This window comes from Furipterus horrens, unplaced genomic scaffold (assembly GCF_987537825.1).
Source record: "Furipterus horrens unplaced genomic scaffold, mFurHor1.1.pri manual_scaffold_6, whole genome shotgun sequence".
Classification (NCBI taxonomy): Eukaryota; Metazoa; Chordata; class Mammalia; order Chiroptera; family Furipteridae; genus Furipterus; species Furipterus horrens.
This window is the reverse complement of record NW_028327176.1, coordinates 66,073,038-66,095,516: the sequence shown is the minus strand read 5'-3', so window position 1 is coordinate 66,095,516 and position 22,479 is coordinate 66,073,038. Positions and strand designations below refer to the sequence as shown.

The 22,479-nt window shown below is 39.9% G+C and overlaps 1 protein-coding gene and 1 pseudogene across 1 annotated transcript in view; one reads left to right on the top strand and one right to left on the bottom strand.

Moving 5' to 3' along the window:
• DNAH6 (dynein axonemal heavy chain 6) overlaps positions 1-22,479 on the bottom strand; it is a 328,739-nt gene that overhangs the window by 107,745 nt on the left and 198,515 nt on the right. Inside the window, exons 57-59 of the mRNA XM_090281614.1 lie at positions 19,740-19,904; positions 17,739-17,806; positions 15,174-15,354 (exon numbers count right to left, since the gene is read on the bottom strand). Coding sequence (XP_090137740.1) covers positions 15,174-15,354; positions 17,739-17,806; positions 19,740-19,904 — 414 coding nt within the window. The remainder of the gene's footprint in view (positions 1-15,173; positions 15,355-17,738; positions 17,807-19,739; positions 19,905-22,479) is intronic.
• On the top strand, positions 787-1,399 carry LOC150006341 (RNA-binding protein 7 pseudogene; annotated as a pseudogene).

The following is a 22,479-nucleotide window of genomic DNA, read 5'->3' as shown; positions in this document are numbered from 1 at the left end:
CAAAAAAAACCTCACATGTAGGACAGTGAACAAAAGAAAATGTAAAGTATGGAAATGCAATTTTAGTAAATATTAGAAGGACAAGGATTTTCCTTCATATATGGTATATTTTTCTCTCTACCTGATCCCTCCCAAATTTGGCACTCTGAAGAAGCAAGCAATGACATAAAGTTCTTTGCACAGAACTAATAAGACCAGTTGTTAATAGAGGTTTTGTTGACCAAGACTTAGACTGGAATGTCATGTATAAAGTATACATGCTTGGGCTCTGGTTGTTACCAGAGCTGGGGAACTGGGATTGACTTTCAAAGGTAGTAAAAGCCCATGAGAAAAAAGATCTGGTCCTTTGGTTGGTTGTGCGGTCCATGGCAATCTTTCCAGGGAAGGAACGAAGGTTGCTTTTCTGAAAGATGGCTAGAAGGGATGTTAAAGCACAACTGAAAACCCGAAGGACTTGGAAAAGACAGGCGTTTACAGGCATGGTTAAATGGCAGGTATGTGACTCAGCTCCTGTGCCCTGAAGGGCAGACTGAAGGTCACCCTAAAGGTTCCTTGTGTAAGTTCCAGCAAAGCTGAAGTAAAGATCATATGTGATCATTTCTTGTACTTGTGTTCATGCAAATGAACAGGGTAAATTAAAACTGGACTTCGACAGAGGAGTTCCTTTTTGAGCTTTTCCACCAGGCTGGGCCAGTAATAAAAGTGAAAATTCCAAAAGATAAGGATGGTAAACCAAAGCAGTTTGCATTTGTGAATTTCAAACATGAAGTATCTGTGCCTTATGCAATGAATCTACTTAATGGAATCAAACTTTTTGGAAGGCCCATCAAAATTCAGTTTAGGTCAGGTACAAAAGGATGGTGGATAACATGACTCCATCATCACAGACAATTCAGAGAGCCTTCTCTTCTCTAGAAAAATTTCAGAGACAAGCAGTGATGAACAGTGTTTTGAGACAGATGTCATATGGTGGGAAATTTGGTTCTCTACATCTTGATCAATCAGGATTTTCACCATCAGTTCAGACACCTAATTATACTTTTAACAAGTCTTCAAGCTCCCAGTGGTGTCAGGATACACCATCATCACAGCGTAAAGTCAGACAGACTTCTCATACCTATATAGCAGATAGACATTATAGCCATGAGCAGTGTTACACTGATCATGGGTCTGACTATCATTACAGAGGGAAACAGAGATGATTTCTTCTGTGAAGATAGGAATCACGATGGCTGGAAACATGACCATAATAACAGAAGGGACAGTAGTAGAGCTGGAAAATGGCACTCATCTCGAAACTAACGTGTTCAAAGGACATTGTTTTTATAGGGCCATCGTAGGCCCTTTGGCTAAATGGTCTGGGAGTGTTTTGTTAAAACTGCACAGAGCAGTTTTACAAGTTGCCACATTTCTTTATAAAATTTTAAAACCTATAGCTACAATCTAATACAGAAACGAGGAGAATTGTGGTTCAGTTATTACATTAATAACCTTTCACCTCAGGGTTTTATGCAGAGGAAAGGGATTTATATGAAGAAAATGCCACAGTTCTTAATCATTTTAGACAATTGAGGAAAGGGTGTATTATATATCTTGGTTGTATTATAAAGAAAATATTTTAATTATCTGTTATCTATCATAAGAATCTGCTTATTAGTGAATCACATTTTAGGTATATAATAGAAAACTTTCAAATTAATAGTCTAAAATACAGTAGTATTTTGTTAATCATAGAGAATGTAATTTCAGTGATTCATTTTTACTAACATTTAATTTGAGAAAGTTTATTGGTAGAGTTTAGGGATAAATCATATTGTTTAACTTCATAGAGAATGTAAATATAAGTTCTGTGAAATGCTCTTTTGAGTTTTATCCAATTGGACATACAAGTGGGAATTTGCACATGCTATTTCATTCTAAAATTTTAGAATTTTCTCATTAAATCATGTTTGACTGAATGGCTGAAGCCACTCAGGAAGTTAAATGTCTCTAAATGTACTTTTTTATATTAAAAATACATTGTTAGTATAAATTCCCCTCTGCAGGAAGGACAAAAATGCAAATGCACAGTCGGATACAATGGCAGATTGGTTTACTGAAAGTATACTTGTTTGGGAAAGGGTTCACAAAGCCTTTAAGTGCTGCCTCTATTACTCAGACTTTAAAAAATTATATTTTTCAAAGCGCCCAGGGCATCTGTACAAGGATACATTTTATTACGGGGATTGCACATGTTTTTTGTTTGAACATTTGAAAGAATTTAGTTTTAAATACTTCTTGATGTAAAAAAAGGTTAAATCTTATTTAACAAAACTGTTATGTATCAAGATAATGTTTCTCTTTCATTGTAGAACTTGTTTATAAAAATTCATTTTTTGAAATATTTGGATTCTTTTTAATAACTACAGCATTTATACTGTTACTTTTTAATATATTGAAAACATAAAAGGAATGGTGTGTCTTCTTTTTCTTTTCTTTCTTTCTTTTTTTTATGTCACTGTAGAGACACTGAACACAAAAGTTACCAACATGCTTTTATTCATTGATTGCCTGGTGTGAAAAATGCCAGTTCTTTAGAGAATCTTGAAATATGCCTTTTTAACATATCAAACTTAATATTTTAGAGTCAGATTTTCAGTGACACATGGATTATCGTTCCAAGGACTATAAACTAATCTCCCTGGTATCTAGGAGTTTATTTACATTCAAGATTTCTGTTTTTAAATGCATGTCATTTTTTTGTGTCTAGGTGGTGCTACAGTCCACCTAGGTATTGAGAACTACAGGAGTTAAAAGGAGGAGAATGTGGCAGAGCAATTTCTCCCAGACTGTGTTCCATGAAGTACTACATGATGTTCTGCAAAATAAAGGTTCTGTAATCAAATGGTAAATATGCACTAACACTGTGACCTTCTCTTAGAGAATGATAACAGCACCATAAAGCTGCTGACAAGTACTACAGTAAAGAAATCTGTTTATACTTAACCTTGTATTTTCCAAACTTACTTGACCCTTATTTTACCCTTTTATACATAACACATTAAGACCCCTCAGAGAATCTAACTACCCTTCCTCCAATCAACCATAAACATTTTATATCACTTTCTAATGATGTAGAGGCCCATATTCCCTTTATCAACTACCGTCATCCTAGGAAGGGCAATCATTGCAACAGGATTATTCCAACAGCACCCTAATGTTTCAGTACCAATGTATGTATTTCTATAATATCCTATATTTCTCTGGTCATAGCCTTTGTACTGTATTTTAATCTTTTTATTTGCATCTCTGGACAGCTCCACGAAAGCAGAGACTATCTTATTCACACATGAATTTGCAGTATCCAGTGTCTGGCATATATAGAATACTTGATAAATTTTTGATGAATGAATGAAGGAATATTTATCAAATAATTGAATTTAAAAAGAAGACTATTGTAGAAAACTTTCTTAAAATAGATTTGGTAACCCTGAACCATTGTTGTATTCTGTTATTAAAATTGTGTATCACAATATACTGTGCTTTTAATACGCTCTAGAATTTCATCTGGTTTTCAAGTTTTTAAGTTTGAATCTGTATTTATGGGGTTTTCTTTTTAAAATTGTTTATTTTTATTTTGGTTTTGTAACTGTGTTTCTGCTAGTTTTATATTGGGTTGGCCAAAAATTTCATTTGGGTTTTTTCTGTAAGATGGCTGTAGTGCTTAGTTGTTTTTAACTTTATTCCAAACAATTTTATTTGATTGTATTGTGACAGCTGTCAGATTAGTGTGCATTAAAAAAAGAAAAAAAACTGGACTTAATGCGGTCCCTTTAATGACAAGGAGGATAATCTTAAGGAGAAAAATCATGATTCAAGGAACCACAATGCTCTGTGGTAGATTATAAAGTAGTGCAGCTAACTGTCTTTAAAATTTATTTTTATTTAAAGTTTGTTTTCATTTGAAAGTTAAGCTAGGTCTGTGACATCATCAAAGATGCTTAATTTACACGCAAGAAGAATGTCAAATGCCTTGCAATTGGATGTCTTTCCAATAAGAGAATCTTGCAGATATAGAGACTGGTTTGTGGGGTATGGTGCATAAATTAACATGTGTGTTCTGTTTTCATAGGGCATAAGCCTATGACCTCAATACCTAAGTGTTTGTCTGTACTTAAAGGCTTCACTTAATCCTGTCTGCATTGCTGCCTCCTGAGACTCAATGGTTTGGCTGAACTAAGTGGCTGGGTTGGTGAAGCATGGGGTAGTCTGTGGGTTTCATTTTAAAACTGGTTTCTCTTTTCTATCCTAAAGGCTTGGACAGAAAGGGCCCAGAGGTCTGAGAGCGGGGAAAACCTAAAATATTCCCCTCAGCCCAAACTAAGTATAATGGACAAAAAGGTTTTGGACAGGTGTCACGTGTCTTGCACACCTTCCTCCAAAGAGCCTTCTTTTCCCCCCTAATATAGGATATTGAAAAATTAATCCCTGACTTTTGTCTTCTAGTGGTTATGGATTGAATGATGCCTTTTAACCCTGTTGCCAAATCTGTTGCCCCCAGAACACAACAAGGATGCCAGCCTGTTAAACCAAGCATGCCATTGTCCGGGGACAGCCAACTGACCTGGAGTCTGCAAGATCCTTCCCCATGTGGGAAGGCCACCCTCCCCGCCACACCACCACTCTTATTAGGGATTTCTGGACCCAAGGGTAGGTAGGACGATGACCATGTCCAGCTTGAAGCAGCTAGAGGAGCATGAGACCTTTATAAGATTATCCTTTATAAGATTATAAAGAGTCTTAAGTCTGAAAGAGGGGAATTGTAATTTTTTTATTGTTATAAAAAATTAATTAATTAATTTAAAAAAAAGAAGAACATAGGAGAGGGTGAAGCCAAAGAACTTGTATGCATGACCCATGGACACAAACTTGGGGCGGTGGCATTGCTGGGGAAAGGGAGGTACTGGGCAGAGGGGAGCAAAGGGGGTGAAAATGGGAACTATTGTAACAACATAATCAATACAATATACAAAAAGAAAAAGAAAGAAAAAGAAGCATAGTAGGAGGGAGTGGAGTAGACAGGAAGATGTTGAGAAGAACTATATGCACAACCAACTGGCATGGACTAAGGGGTGGGCAACTGGAGGAAGGGGTATCACTGGGTGGAGGGGGGCAAGGGGAAAAGAAATTGGAACAACTGTAACAGCATAATCAATAAAGCATATTAAAAAAAAATCAGTTAGTCGCCTAAAAGGGAGCTTCTATAAGACTGTCAGCCCATTTCTCAAAAGGAACTTTGCAGGCAAGAAGAAACTGGCAAGAAGTATTCCAAGTAATGAAAAGCAGAAGCTTATAGCCAAGGTTGCTCTACCCAGCAAAGCTATCATTTAGAATGGAAGGGCAGATAAAGAGCTTTCTAGACAAGAAAAAGCTAAAGAAGTTCATCATCACCAAATCAGTATTATATGAAATGTTAAAGGGTCTTCTTTAAAAAGAAGAAGAAAAAGACCAAAACCATGAACAATAAAATGGCAAAAAAAATACATATCTATCAACAATTGAATCTAAAAAACAAACAACAACAACAACAACAACAAAACAGAACAGAAACAATCATAGATACAGAGAATGTTTTGATGGTTGCCAGATGGGAGGTGCTTTGGAGGACTGAGCAAAAAAGGTGAAGGGATTAAGAAATAGAAATTAGTAGCTATAGAATAGGCATGGGGATGTAAATTACAACAAAGAGAATAGAGACACCAAAGAACATGTGTGCATGACCCATGGACATGGACAATAGTGTGGGGATTGCCTGATAGGGTGGGTTGGGGCCTAGGTGGAGGGGGTGGAGGGTGAAAAATTGGAGCAATTGTAATAGCATAAAAAATAAAGTATAACTTAAAAAGAAATGTGCTATGCAGTCGTCGTCGGCAGCCGTCCGTCTCGAGAGACGATGGTGTAGCTTCTTCAGAGTCTATCTGCACCGCCAAGAATGGCTGTGCAGTCCGACTCGGGAGTGACATGGTATCTGTCTCCTCCCGTGTTGAATCGACATCTTGCGATGACGCTGAAGCTACAGAGCCTGGGCAGGGTAATATGGAGGGTCTGCTGTTGCCCATGCAGCAGACCCCCCTCTCTTCGCAGCTGAAGGGTCCAAGGGAAAGACGGAGTCGATACAGCTTGGGTTCAGGTGCGCCGCAGGAGTTGCCGGTGTTGACTACAACGTCAAACCGCCTTAGGGACTCCGGCTCCGGATTTTCTGTCGGGGTTTACTCCCTTAGCCTTTCCCCTGAAGAGGTATGCCGCAAGGCAGCGGAGGTTTTTTGGAGTCAGAGTTTTCCTTCTCTGATGTACCCTGACTGGAAGATCGAACCAGCGACACTTAGCTCGCAGGCCGACGCTCAATCCACTGAGCTAAACCAGCCAGGGCAAGCTATGCAGTACAATAACAAAAAAGCTAGTTTTTTTTTTACTTATTTAAAAAATATAGGAAAAACTCATGAAACAGCAATATGAGACTATTATTTAGAAAAAAGATATAAAAACCCAAGTAACCAAAGTAAAAAAGACATGAAAGTAGTTGTCTCTGTGAAGGGAGTCCTGGGTGCATGGGGTAGTGGGCACAGAGAAGGCAGTAAATGCTACTTTTTTATAACAAAGTTTGTAGACATGTTTTATTCTTTAAATAATTTGCATGTAAAACTTTGATTAAAAAATAATTGGGTTAACAATCAACTTTCAGAAATGAAAAACCCAAGGAAGAATGAATGAAAAGAGGATAAAGAGCCTGATGACCAAACAAGCAAAGAGAGGTAAGAATTGGAAGACTCAAAATTACTTTTTTGCTATTACTGAGGTTCACAAGAGACTGTAGAATATAATGCATAATATGAGGTAAGATGGCGGAGGAGTGAGGAGAGGTTGCGGTTTTAGGCTCCGGAGACCCGTCTGCAGTTTGGGCTAATTGCAGACAGAACATCTCAGTGAGCAGCTGGACATTGGTGGGAGTTGAGCCAAGGCACTGCTGGATTAGAGAAAATCCATCTGGGAACAACCTGTTTAGTGAGGATAGCGGAGAAAAAGGGGACGAAACGGGATTCCTGACTGGGGCGGCTGCCCGAGCTGCGGCGGGAAGCACACAAAGGATTTTTGGCGACCACAGGCTGCCCCGGAGAGGAGTCGGGAGGAGAGCGGATCTCTGCCCGCTGGCAGAGACGGGACTCGACCAAGTGGCATTGGCGCTGAAGGACAGGAGACAGCGTGCTGCCGGGCAAGTGAGAACATAATTCTCCTTTATATTTTTCTCTAGTGGACGGTGGAGAGGGGAGGAAAGTTGGGGGTGGTAGGCCGTTCTGGAGGAGCCCAGGCGCAGAGGCGTGCTCATCCACTCCCCAACCCTACCCTTGGGTCGCGGGGGCGCACATAGGGAAGTGCTCTCACTCACTGGCCCAGGTGCGCGGTGCCGTGAGTGCAGGCGTCCCTTGGACACTCCCCAACAGACATAAGATCAGTGCCCCTATGGGCACAGGGAGGGCCCACTGAACAGGCAGAGAACCGTGCACAGACACCCCTAGGCAGCTCCCGTGGGCGCAGGGCCCCAGGCCGGAAAGCAGACCACTAGCGCAGGCTCTGTTTGTGCCCGCCCAGACGGGTGAGGGAAGGCAGGCGGCTGCAGCACGGGAACAGCGGGAGGCGGCGACCCACGCTCGCTTCCACTGAGCACAAGTGTCCCCGGCCCTGCCCTAAGAGGCGAGAGACCAACTCCCGGAGCTTGGCTCAGCGGGGACTGAGGGCACGGGGTGGCGCGCCAGCGCGAAAGCACCTCAGCCCGGGGTCAGTGGGCGCCAATCCCGGGGAAAGCTCTCGGGCCGCCCGCGAGTGCAGGGACATGCGCAGGGGCACCTCAGCGCGAATGCGGAACCGCCGCAGCCCAGCGACAGCAGGAGCCAATCCCGGGGAAAGTGCTCGGGCCGCCCGCGCGGGCAGTGACGCGCACAGGGACACCTCGGTGCGAACGGGGAACCATCGTGGCCCGGCAGCAGTGAGCTCCAACCGCGGGGCAAACTCTTGGGCCGCTCGAGCGCGCAGGGGCTCGCACGCAAGGGCTCAAGCGCAAGGGCACCTCAACTGGCTCCAGCGGGCAGCAAGGGAGCGCGCCGTGCCGGCAACCACGGGCGCGCACCATAGCGGCAACCGGGGGCGCACACCAGTCCTGCAAAAAACAAGAACCTCTGACCTGCCACACTAGACCAGCTGCGGACCCAGAAAAAGAAGGCAACACACCAAGGCTAAAACGGAGTAAAAACATCGCTTTTTTTTTTTTTCTCCAAATTTTTTCTCCCTTGTTCTTTCTTTCTTCTTAATTATTTCTTTTCTTTCCTTCTTTCTTTATTCTTTTCCTGGGGTTTTTTTGGGGGGTTTTGGGGGGGTATATATATATACTTTTTTTTTCAATTTTTTTTTCTCTCTTTTTCCTTTCTTTCTTTCTTCTTTATACTTTCTTTTCTATCTTTCTTTGTTCCTTTCTTTCTTACCTTTTGGGGTTTTTTTGGGGGGGTTTTGTGGTAAATTTTTAATTTTCTTCTCTTTCTCTCTTTCTTCTTTTCTTTCTTCTATTTTCTTGGGGATTTTTTTGGGGGGTGTTTTTCCTTCACCTCTTCCAATAATAACAAACTTTATCTCTAACGTGTTGCATATAACCTCTCCTTCTCATCCTTTCTCTTTAATCGTTGTTTATTCCTTTGTGTGTCTAGCTTAGCCCCCCATCACTCTAAATAATATAATATAATTACTATATAAACCCAAATACAATCCCACTTTCTTACTATATTATGTATTTTTTTATCCTTTTCTTCTATTTTTATTAACATACAATGTAAATATTACTAACTGGCTTGCACTGTCTCAAATATTATTAATCTATCACCCCCTCTATCAAAAATTATATTTTTCCTCCCCAAAAACAACTCTTATCTATTCTTCTTATAGTATAAAAGCTCAAATCTCTTTACATTTATATTAATACGGGCTAGTTGGCTAACGATAGCAGGATAGAGTGGGGGATACTTTTTGAGGGTGTGGGTCTCCTGCCTGGGCTGTGTGTTTATGTCTTTAACAGCATATCCACAAAAGAACTCAAGACAAAGCGGATAGAGTGATTCTCAACCAACTAGCCAGAAGGAAGATCCTATCAAAGAACATCTGAAATATAACCGAACCGCATAAACAAACGACATAAAGGGTAACTCAAGAACATCAGGCTCAGGATATCAAAGAGACTGCACCACTGAAACTCCCAGACCTTCGATAAAGAATATTACACCACAAAGGAGGGAAGTCAAAGCAGACTACCCCCCCCCCAAAAAAACCAAATAAATAAATAAATAAATAAAAACAAAAAGAATCCAACATGGTAAGACGCAAAAATAACCCCTCAATGAAAAGAAAAGAGGAATCCTCAGAAAGAGAGATAGATGAAATAGACATAGCCCAAATGTCAGACATGGAATTAAAAACAATGGTGGTAAAGAAGCTCAATATACTCGACATCCTTAAAATCAACTATGACAATCTTCAAGGAAGTTACCAACAGCTCCAAGAAAATTACAGGGAACTTGCAGAGAACTACACCAGCATAAAAAAAGACATAGAAATTGTTAACAAGAACCAGGAAGAACTTAAGAATACAATCTCTGAACTGAAAAACACAGTAGAATCAGTCAAAAGCAGACTAAACGAAGCAGAGGATCGGATTAGTGAGTTAGAAGATAATGTAGAGAAAAACTCCCAGACAATACAGCAAAATGAAAAACGATTGAAAAAATATGAACAAGATGTAAGGGAATTACAGGATAGCATTAGAAAAAATAATTTAAGGATCATCGGAATACGAGAGGAAGAAGAAAAGGAACATGGAATTGAAAATCTGATAGGAGAAATAGTGACAGAAAATTTTCCGAACCTGATGAGAGAAAAAGCTATGCAAGTCCAAGAAGCACTGAGAGTTCCAATCAAGAGGAACCCCCAAAAACCCACTCCAAGGCACATCATAGTTAAAATGGCAACATTCCAAGACAAAGAGAGAATCCTAAAAGCAGCAAGAGAAAAGCAGCAAATAACATACAAGGGAGCTCCGATAAGGCTATCAACTGATTTCTCAACAGAAACATTACAAGCCAGAAGGGAATGGTCAAAAATATTTCAAGCAATGAAAAACAAAGGCCTGCAACCAAGAATACTCTACCCAGCAAGGCTCTCATTCAAAATAGAAGGTGAAATAAGGAGTTTCTCAGACAAAGGAAGACTGAAAGAATACATCTCCACCAAACCAGCATTCCAAGAGATGCTAAAGGGAGTGTTCTAAGAAAAAAGAAGGAAAAAACAAGAGAGGAGAGGAACAGAGGTACAAAGGGAAATGAATAAATACACGTCAATAATAACCTTAAATGTAAATGGATTAAATGCTCCAATTAAAAGACATAGGGTAACGGAATGGATAAGAAAACAGGATCCACATATTTGCTGTCTACAAGAAACACACCTGAAAACAAAAGATTTACACAGACTGAAAGTAAAGGGATATAAAAAAATATTCCAAGCAAACGGACCGGAAAAAAAAGCCGGGGTAGCAGTTCTCATATCAGACAAAATGGATTTCAAAGCAAGGACAATAAAAAGAGACAAAGAAAGACATTTCATAATACTTAAAGGAACAATCCATCAAGAAGATATGACTTTGATAAACATATTTGCACCCAACATAGGAGCACCCAAATACATAAAGCAAATACTAGAAGACCACAAAAAGGATATCAACAACAACACACTCATAGTAGGGGACTTCAACACTCCATTATCAACAATAGACAGATCATCAAAGCAAAGAAACACCAAGGATATACAGGCATTGAACAACACACTAAACCACATGGATCTAACTGATATATATAGAACTTTTCACCCCAAAGAAGCAAAATATACATTCTTTTCAAGTGCACATGGGACATTTTCAAAGATAGACCACATGATAGGTCACAAAACAAGCCTCAACAAATTCAAGAAAATTGAAATCATATCAAGCATCTTTTGAGATCACAATGCCTTGAAACTAGAAATCAACCTCAGAAAAAAAAATCAAAGACACCCAAACTCATGGAGATTGAATAACATGCTATTAAATAATGAATGGGCTAACAATGACATCAAAGAAGAAATCAAGAAATTTCTAGAAACTAATGATAATGAGCACACAACAACCCAAAACCTGTGGGACACAGCAAAAGCAGTCCTGAGAGGGAAGTTTATAGCAATACAGGCATATCTGAAAAGGCTAGAAGAATCTCAAATAAAAAACCTAACCACAATGCTACAAGAACTAGAACAACAACAACAAACAAAGCCTAGGGCAAGAAGAAGGAATGAAATCATCAAGATCAGAGCAGAACTAAATGACATAGAGACTAAACAAACAATCCAAAAGATCAACAAAACTAGGAGCTGGTTCTTCAAAAAAATCAACAAAATCGACAAGCCTCTAGCCAGTCTAATCAAGAAAAAAAGAGAGAAGACGCAAATAAACAAAATCAGAAATGAAAGAGGAGAAATCACGACTGATACCTCAGAAATACAAATGATAGTTAGAAATTACTTCAGACAACTGTATGACAAGAAATTTGACAATCTAGAAGAAATGGACAAATTTCTAGAAACATACAACCTTCAAAAACTGAATCAAGAAGAAGTGGAAAGTCTCAACAAACCAATAACAGAAAAGGAAATTGAAACAGTAATCCAAAATCTCCTGGCACACAAAAGCCCTGGACCGGATAGCTTCACAGGCGAATTCTACAAAACATTCAGGGAAGAACTAACTCCTATCCTCCTCAAACTGTTCCAAAAAATCCAAGAAGAGGGGAAAATCCCAAACTCTTTCTATGAAGCCAGTATTATCCTAATCCTCAAACCAGGTCAAGACACAACAAAGAAAGAAAACTACAGGCCAATATCACTGATGAACATCGATGCTAAAATCCTCGATAAAATATTGGCAAACAGGATCCAGCAATAGATCAAAAAGATCATACATCATGATCAAGTGGGCTTCATTCCAGGGATGCAAGGATGGTTTAATATTCGCAAATCAATAAATATAATACATCACCTAAACAGAATGAAAGACAAAAATCACATGATCATTTCAATAGATGCAGAAAAAGCATTTGATAAAGTACAACACCCATTTATGATGAAAACACTCAACAAAATGGGAATAAAGGGAGCATATCTTAACATAATTAAGGCTATATATGAGAAGCCTGAGGCCAACATCATACTCAATGGACAAAAACTGAAAGCATTCCCCCTGAACTCAGGAACTAGACAAGGTTGTCCACTCTTTCCACTCCTTTTCAACATAGTGTTGGAAGTCCTAGCCATAGCAATCAGACAAGAAAAAGAAATAAAAGGCATCCAAATTGGGAAAGAGGAAGTAAAACTTTCATTATATGCAGATGACATGATAGTATACCTAGAAAATCCTATAAACTCCACTAAAAGACTACTCGATATAATAAGTGAATTCGGCAAAATCGCAGGGTACAAAATAAATATACAGAAATCTAAGGCATTTCTGTACACCAACAATAAAATAGCAGAGACAGAGACAAAAAAGAAAATACCATTTACTATAGCAACAAGAAAAATAAAGTACCTAGGAGTAAACTTAACCAAAGAGATAAAAGACCTGTACTCTGAAAATTACATAACATTGAAGAAAGAAATTAAGGAAGAAACAAATAAATGGAAGCAAATACCATGTTCTTGGATGGGAAGAATCAACATCATCAAAATGGCCATACTACCCAAAGCAATTTACAGATTCAATGCAATCCCTATTAAAATACCAATGACATATTTCACAGACCTAGAACAAATACTCCATAAATTCATATGGAACCAAAAAATACCCCGAATAGCAAAAGCAATCTTGAGACAGAAGAACACAGCAGGAGGAATCACAACACCAGATATCAAACAATACTACAAAGCCACTGTAATCAAAACAGTATGGTACTGGCATAAGAATAGACATATAGATCAGTGGAACAGAATAGAGAGTCCAGAAATAAACCCAGGCCTCTATGGTCAACTAATATTTGATAAAGGAGGAAGGAACATAAAATGGAGTGAGAAGAGCCTCTTTAACAAATGGTGCTGGGAGAACTGGATAGGAACCTGCAAAAAAATGAAACTAGACCACCAACTTACACCACACACAAGAATAAACTCAAGATGGATCAAAGACTTAAATGTAAGCCGTGACACCATAAAAGTCCTAGAGGAAAACATAGGCAAGAAAATATCAGATATCTCATGTAACAATCTCTTCACGGATACATCTCCTAAAGCAAGAGAAATAAAGGAAAAAATAAATAAATGGGATTACCTCAAACTGAAGAGTTTCTGCTCAGCAAAAGAAAACATCAGCAAGATGAAAAGGAAACCAACCATATGGGAAAACATATTTGCCAATGATATCACAGACAGGGGACTGATTTCCAAAATATATAAAGAGCTGATACGACTCAACATCAAGAAAACAAACAACCCAATTAAAAAATGGGCAACGGACCTGAACAAACACTTCTCCGAAGAGGACATACAGAAGGTCCATAGACACATGAAAAAATGCTCAACATCATTAGCCATCAGGGAGATGCAAATAAAAACCACAATGAGATACCATTTTACACCAGTCAGAATGGCCATCATCAACAAATCAACAAGCAACAAGTGCTGGCGAGGATGTGGAGAAACGGGAACCCTACTGCACTGTTGGTGGGAATGCAGACTGGTGCAGCCACTATGGAGAACAGTATGGAATTACCTCAAAAGATTAAAAATGGAACTGCCTTTTGAACCAGCGACTCCACTACTAGGATTATACCCGAAGAATCTTGAAACACCAATTCAAAAGAACTTATGCACTCCTATGTTCATTGCAGCACTGTTTACAATAGCTAAGTGCTGGAAACAGCCTAAGTGCCCATCTGTAGATGAGTGGATCAAAAAACTGTGGTACATTTACACAATGGAATACTATGCAGCAGAAAGAAAGAAGGAACTCCTGCCATTTGCAACAACATGGATGGAACTAGAGAGAATTATGCTTAGTGAAATAAGCTAGGCAAAGAAAGAAAAATACCATATGATATCACCTAATACAGGAAACTAAAGAACAACACAAACAAAGGAACTAAATAGAACAAAGAGCAGAATAGCAGTCAATAGCGGGAGGGGAGAGGGAGAGAAGGGGGATAAGTAAGGGAAGGGATTAGTCAAAGAACCCGTATAAAAGACTCATGGACATGGACAACGGGGAGGGATATGATTGCGGGAGAGGGGGTGGGTTGGGTGGGGGAGAGGAATTAGGGGAAAAGGGGATAACTGTAATTGAAAAACCAAAATTAAAAAAAAAAAAGGAATATAATGCATAAACCATTTCTGACATCAGTAAAAGGCAAAGACCATAAGTGTTTGTAATCCTCATCAAGGGATTTTTTAGGAAATTATTTTATGTTTCTCATGAATGGATAAATATCATTTTATAGGTTGCACTCCCAGTACACTTTAAAAATTATGATTTGAATTTTAGAAATAATTCAGTGCAGGATATATATTTCATGTAAAACTTCATTTTGCTATCAATGCATTTTTACTGAGCACCATTTATATGCAAGGCATTATGCTTAGTCCTTGGAAAAAGAGTATGAAGATGAACTATTCACAAATTCCTACTACATAAAAATTGACAACCTAACTGTTTACTGTAAGGTAAACAGCGACAGGTGGTACAATAAAGGTTCAGATAAGTTGCTATAGGTGTTCCAGGGAGGATGAGATTTATTGAGGCTTCCTGGAGGGGGTGACAGTAATAAAAATATATAACTATTTTGTTCCTTTCAACTTATATGTTGTTCTAATTCTTTACATTCCATGTTTTATTTTTAAAATGCAGACAAGAAAAGCCATTTTATACAATTTATCTACTCTTCCTTTGGTTTGTGCCAGCTAAGAACACTTTTACAGGTGTGGCTGCCATTCTTGCTTTAAAAGACTTTGTAGGAACTCAAAGGCTGTAGTTTCAAATTTTGAAGTAATGCACATTTTATAAATACTAAAAATATTTTACTTGCCTTTGAATCCTGGAGTGTTTCAATAAGATCTTCATTGTCCAGAATATTTCCTTCAGATGTAAAGAGCATTCTCAAGATTTTCTCTTCAATAGCTTTCAGCTGGTTTTTATCAGTGTTGATTCTCACAATGAGCTTGATTCTTTGTTCTTCCAACTCAGGTTTCTCCAGTCGCACCACATCACTAGAATCAAAAATTGAATTCTTATATCATGGCTTTCTCAGTGCCCTAAAGTTGCAGATATATATATAAAATATATATATACCTAGCTGAGGACTAATTCTACTAGCCAAGTCCTAATGCACAAGGCCCCGCTTTTCCTGGGTTTATATAGTGAACTACATATTAGTTCTCATTCCTTATATTGTATTTCAAAACCTACACCCTACCAGTTTTTGCTCATCTTCTCTAAGGAAAACCTGCTCAATGCTGGATTTCTCCACTCATTCAGTTTCTGTCTCTAATGCTTGCTTGTGCTAGGCTGAAAATGTTGCCTGGAACATTCTTTTCACACCAACATGGGAGATTCTGAAATCCATCACCTCTCTGAAATGATTCTTGATTGCAGCTAATCAAAGGGCCTTACTGCTAGCTGCCCTCCCCTCCCTCCGCCTGCCACCCACCTCTTCCTGCCAAGCATGTGAACTTTTCTCTCCCTTTACTTGTCATCTCATAATTTGCTCCCAGCACTGTTTGCAGGAGCTAATGGTTATTAAGCATCGTGTTGTGTGAGGCACCCTGCTAGGAGTTTTATGTGGATTCTTTCTTTTAATCCTTTGCCCCTGTGAGATGGGCATGGTGGTTATCACTCTAGCTTGCAGGTGGGTGAAAAGATGCTGGGGTCATTTCCCAAGGCTGGGTGGCTTTGAAAGGCAGAGCTGGGCTTGTAACTGGGTGGGCTGCTCTGGGGCACATGCTATTACCCACTCTGATGAACTGCCTCACATAATAACCCCTTGTTTATTATGTACATGCTGAATTCAGAAACTAAAAATTCTTATATGACAATCATAAGGAATAATCACTGCAAATTAATTTGTTTAAAGAATTTTTTCAGAAGAGTGGTACAAAATACAGCATGGGAATTCCACACCCATGACTGAGTCTCACCGTCTCCCTTGTTCTGTTCAGGGCACTTCCACTTCTCGGCCTGGGCAGTCTAACACTATCTGCACAGTGCCCAGCCAGCAGGAAGCACTATTGCTATGATTTTTATTACACTGACTGGAGAAAGATAATGGAGTGTGTTTTAAAAATGGTGCTATAAACAGGAATATGATCATGCAATGACTGAATGCATATACCACCGGTCCTGGAAGATGATAATGGAGCTGAAAAAGTCCTATCCCCTAGTGACATCATAGCTCTTCTAACATTGTAGCTGAATGCGTTATGTGTTCCTGGTGTTGCTGGTGTAAACGAATCTGTGCTGCCAGTCACGTGAAAGTGTGGCACATAATTTATGTACAGTACATAGTCCTTGATAATTAGCAACTGTTACTATTTATGTATTTACTATTTGCCATTATTTTACAGTGTACTCTTTTCTACTCATAAAAAAAAAGTGCTATAAAACAGTATTTCATGTTACGTGGGCAGCAGCCTTATATATCTTGTGTGTACCACAAAAAAAAAAAAAAAAAGAGCCGGCTCTTCAAGGGAATAAACTGGTTTGCAAAGTGTTCCTTTATGTCCTTATAACATGTCCATAAAATGTGGTGAAATACTCTTTGTCTGGAAAGGAGTTAGCCTAGCAGAATTCAAGCAAGTTAGCAGCTGGCAGAATAGATTCTGAAAATAAACAAGGAAAATGAGACTTAAACTCATTAGTGAAAACAGGAGAAAATCAGGATAACTGACTTGAACATAAAGGATTATATTTATTTTGAATATGGGTCTAAATTATATTTTCCTTTAAAGTTAATGAATACACACACATATGTAATTAATTTTTAACCAATATCAAGTTGTTATTTTAATAAATATTAAAAATGTTCTCCCTCATAAATCTCTTGGCTAATTCTGGTGATTAATATAAATAATCCATAATCTCATTTTTGGGAAATGGAGATTTAGTCATATACTGAGTATATTGAGGGAGGTTATTTATTTATTTATTTATTTTTGAGGTAGACAAATGAAGGTAAAATTAAATATACTAAGAAAATACCTAGAGACAAGTGAAACAGAAAAAATATATTTAGGAGTAGCAGGGTTTTTTTGTCCCCCCCCCACCCCCCCAATATGGAGCAATGAGTCTCTAAACCATAGAACTGACTTCATTTAATTGCTCAGCATTGGAAACCCCAGGGAAGGCAAAGAGGCAAGGACGGGGCTGTGGGCCTGGCCCAAACAGTGGCTGAGAATTAAGAACATATCCTTGATCTCATGGAGGAGATGGTGGACAAGATAGCAGCTGTGAAAAGTAATGAAAAAGAAAAAACACGGCCATTTACCATCATCTTTATGACTGAGGGTTCATGAGTGATGCTTTCTTTTCATACATTAAGTTTTTTTTAATTAAAATTTCTTAATAAAATATTAGAAACCCCTGCCTCCTTTTTTACCTTAACAGCTGATCCTCCAGACCTGATTTGGTTACAGTGAAGTTGATGATGGTAACTTTAATGCACACCTAGAAAAGAATCATAGGGTACATTAAAATGTTTACATTCAGACTAATAAAATAGGAAGGGCATGCTTTATTAGAACATGGCTCATTATGACCCAGCTGGATGTATCTCAAGTTTAATTGCGAGCATACCCACCCACTCCCAAACACACCATGCATAATATGTTTTACAAGATCTTAGTACAATTTTCCCTGCCAGCATGGTGACAGTCTGTTCCTCAAATGCCACAGTTATAGGTGAGTCAGCAAAGGGTTAGAAAGGAGCAGGCCTGTAGAATCAATTGCTTAGGTTCAAATTCCAGGTGCACATTTTAGTACATTTTTTGTGTTGCACAGGCCATTCACTCAGATGAGCTTTAGTTCTTGATGTTTGAGAACTCTGATAAGAACTCTAGGTATTTGTGAGGACCAATTGAGGTAATAAAATCACTTAGTTACAATAACTTGTACATAGTATGTCCTAGTTAAAAAGATATTGATAATAGAGTTTTACATATTTTGTCTCAGCATAATATTTTTGTGAACAATTATTGCTATAATATTCTGGCATTATTTGAATAACACAAAAGCAAAAAAAAAATAAATATAATAAGAGTCGGTGTTTGAATGTCATATATTTACCATGTCATTCTTATTTAATCTGCACAACATCCTTGAAGTAATAGAATGATTACCCAGAGTCACAGAACTAGGGTTGGGTAAGGTGTAAGATGCTCCCTCTTAAAAGTTGACAAAGTGATAACAAAGATTGTAAGCTGGTGCATTGGTCACTTTTCTAAACTCAAAAATGGAACCTTGGAGATGCCCTCTAGCTGCGGCAGCGCAACTAACGCCCTTGAGGCTGACTCGGAAAACCCTGACCTTATTCAGTAAGTGTGTTGATTTCACTCAACCTGAACACCTCTGAAGACAGGCTATGGGAAAGTCAGTAACTAAATTGAAAATAACACTATTTGAAAGGATCTATTTAAAGATATTTTTAAAAGTGTGCGGGGCGGGGACGGGGGCTGGGGGTGGTGGAGAGCCTTCGAGAGGAATAAAATTCTGGTTTGGAAATCCCTTCCCTAATTGCCTGAGCTCTGTTAGAGAAGGGGATCCCTGCTGGGCTGGGAACACCCTGTGCAACTGTGCCTGGAGCTGTGGGGGGAGGGGTGGAGGAGGGGACCCCCTCAGAGCCCCTTCTGGGAAGGGAGAAAGGAGTCCCAGATACCTTCATTGCTGGTGCAACTGCCCTGGGGCAGAGGTTCTTCTGGGGTCTGTCATGGTGCAGGGACGTGTGCATGGAAGTGGGATTCACACAGCTCCCTCAAACAGTCTGAGAGCATGAGGAAGGGGACAAGATGACTCCTCCCCCAGAAGTTCAAACACAGACACACTGCGCATTTGAATTGTGATTCTCTGGTGCTGCCAGTCACCAGTTTTCAGCAGACAGCTTCTTGGTTTGGGGCTGTTTGCCGTGGGTGTTTGCACAGTTAAATATTGACAGGCCACCCCCACCCCCACCCCCACCCCCACCCCCCACAGGCTCTCAATTAAACTCTGATTCATGTATCAGCCACAATGAGAGAACACAAAGGGCCTTGTGCTGCAGGAGGGAGATAAGTGATGAGAAGGAGTGGTGCCCTGTGCTGTGAGGAGCAGTGGGGGACCAGAGGGAGATGGTGAGAGGTTTCAAGCGGTGCACACGGTAGTGAGGCAGTGGCCTGGGGACTGAACGGGAGGATTTGAGTCCCAGTGGTCGGCTGGCGGGAGGTGGATTGGAATCAGGACTCAGAGGATAAGCAAGAGCCGAGGGTGATGGAAGGAAAGGGGATTTGGAGGGGGGAGGGAGCTGGGAGAGAGTTGCTTTCTTCGGCTGGGAATCCACCACACTTCAGAGATATGTCCCACCATAATGATCCATTCAGGCTGGGAATTTCAGACCCACAGCTCATACCTCAGGCAGGTAGTGCGGATTTGGCAATTTCGTTGTCATATAGAACCTAAAGTTTTTATCATAATCAATGTCTGAGTCTCCAAGGCGAATGAGCAGTCGTCCACCACTTATGAAGATCTGTTTCAAAAGAATAGGTTCTAGAGCTGGATCCAAGGTTTCTTTAAGCTTAAAAATTGAAACATCAGAATAGCAGTCAATAGGGGGGAGGGGGGAGGGAGAGAAGGGGGATAAGTAAGGGAAGGGTTTAGTCAAAGAACATGTATAAATGACTCATGGATACGGGCAATGGGGAGGGATATGATTGCGGGAGAGGGGGTGGGCTGGGTGGGGGAGAGAAATGGGGGAAAAATGGGATAACTGTAATTGAAAAAAAAAATAGAAAAAAATGCTAACAATATTCTGATAAAAAAAAACTGAAACAAAAGTACAAAGAACAAAGTATTGAAATGGATGACATCATGGTCTTTGCTGAAAGCTACAGCAGTTTCTTGCTTCAACAGTGCTTGGATGAACCTGGTGCTTGTCCCTCATCCCAGCCAGAGGTTCAGATCCAGCCCTTTGTCACCTCCTCACAGCACCCTCAGACACCCCAAGGCCCTCACCACTGCTCCAGTGCCACACAGCCAGAACTATTGCCAGGAGTTGGAGGCCACCATCAACTGCCAGATCAACTGGGAGCCCTACGCTTCCTATGTCTACCTGTCTGTCTTACTACTTTGACCTCTGTGATGTGGCTATGAAGAACTTTGCCAAATATTTTCACCAGTCTCATGAGGAGAGAGAACATGCTGAGAAACTGATGAAGCTGCATAACCAACAAGGTGGCCGAACCTTCCTTCAGGATACCAAGGAATCAGACCGTGATGACTGGGAGAATGGGCTGAATGCAATGGAGTGTGCATTACACTTGGAAAAAAGTGTGAATCAGTCACTACTGGACTTGCACAAACTGGCCACTGACAAAAATGACCCCCGTTTGTGTGACTTCATTGAGACTCATGACCCGAACGCGCAGATGAAATCCATCAAAGAACTGGGTGACCTTGTAACCAACCTGCCCAAGGAGGGCCCTGAATCTGGTGTGACAGAGTGTCCCTTTGACAAGCACACCCTGGAGAGGGTGATGAGAGCTCAGTCTTATGCTGGATTCCCACAGCCATAGGGGTGACTTCCTGTTCACCAAAGCAGTGAGTGAGTGTTAGATTCCTTTAGCTTTTCTATAACTTGTACCAAATTACCTACTTATGTTCTTTCATTTGTACCCTTCTTTCAAATGAAGTAATTTGGTACTCCTGCTCCTGCCCCCAAATGGATGACATCAACTTCTCCAAATTCCTTACGCCTCAATTTACTTTGAATAAGCAGTTTTTTAGTGATCATACAGATATTTCATAATGTCCACTCACTGCCTCTAACAGTGTATATTTTCCAGTGACTTATCAATAGTCTAAGGAAATAAGGACATGTGAAGGCAACACATTGTTCATCCCCCATGAGGAAGAAGCTAAGAAAGGAGAGTCACTGCAGGGTGATCTTTCAACAGGCTCCAAACTAAAAAGATCTGTTCACTTTCATAGTTGTTCCATGTCACGAGTGGGCTGTCTACAGCTTGCTGTCTGAATCGCCCTCTGTGGCCTGTTTTTGTACAGCTCTTGAGCTAAGAATGGTTTTTACCTTTTTAAAGGGCAGTAAAAAGAAACAAACTCCAAAACAAAACAAAATGAGGAAGAAAATTTTTTCAGAGGATGTGTGTTCAGAGACTGTATGTGGCCTGAAAAAACTAAAATTTCTGGCTCTTTATAGAAAAAAAAAATTTGTGGACCTCTATTATATAAGACAGCTATTTGTTTTCCCCTCAAAACAAATCTGATTATTGGTAAGAACTTCAACACGCTGACATTGCCAACAGACCCCCTGACAAACATCTTTCTGTCAGCATGCATGCGATGGGGGCCTGTGGCCCAGGAGCTGTCAAAATTTTATTGTAATTGATAGTTAACAAATTTATTCCACACTGTGACATGGTACCCAAGTATGTAAACTCTTCAAAGTTTATGAGATAAAATTTCCCTCACTACTTTTGATATAATTCTGTACTTTTAAAATTCTGTTCTTTTTCATTAAAAAATGCTGATTGAGATCGACTAACTTGATTTCACACCCATGAATGGGTGGAGACAAAGTTTAAAATACCACCCTACAAATGTAGAAAGCAGCTGGGTGTATAATGCTAATGACTCCAAGTCACAGAAAGCAGGAGAGGCCAGTCAGAATGTCCTTTTTCTGGCTGGGGTCCTGAGCACTCAGCTATAGTTAAAAGCCTCTGCTGCCCAGGGACAGATCATCGCAGAAAGTATTTCATCCACTGCCATGAGAGAAGAAATTCCCTCCAGACCTCCTGTGCTATGAAGTAAACTGGGGTTTAAGAATTCAGTATGGGGCTAACATAACTATGCCTGAGATTTTGAGATACCTTACCCTCTCCTGTAACTTCAGGGTTTGAATGAGACCTAGGACCCATTACAGAACCTCACTTCTATGGTCAAGGCCAGAAGCCACACATGGAAGCTTCTTGTGATCTTTGTAGGTTGACTGGGAGTATGGGAATTTGCTGTGGATTTTGTAGACAGTCAAGGCTGCTCAGACAGTTTATTTAACCTTTCTGTACCACTGTTACCTCACAGGTAAGCTGGGATAATAGTAGTAACTACCTTACAACGTTTCAGTGAGGATTAAAGAT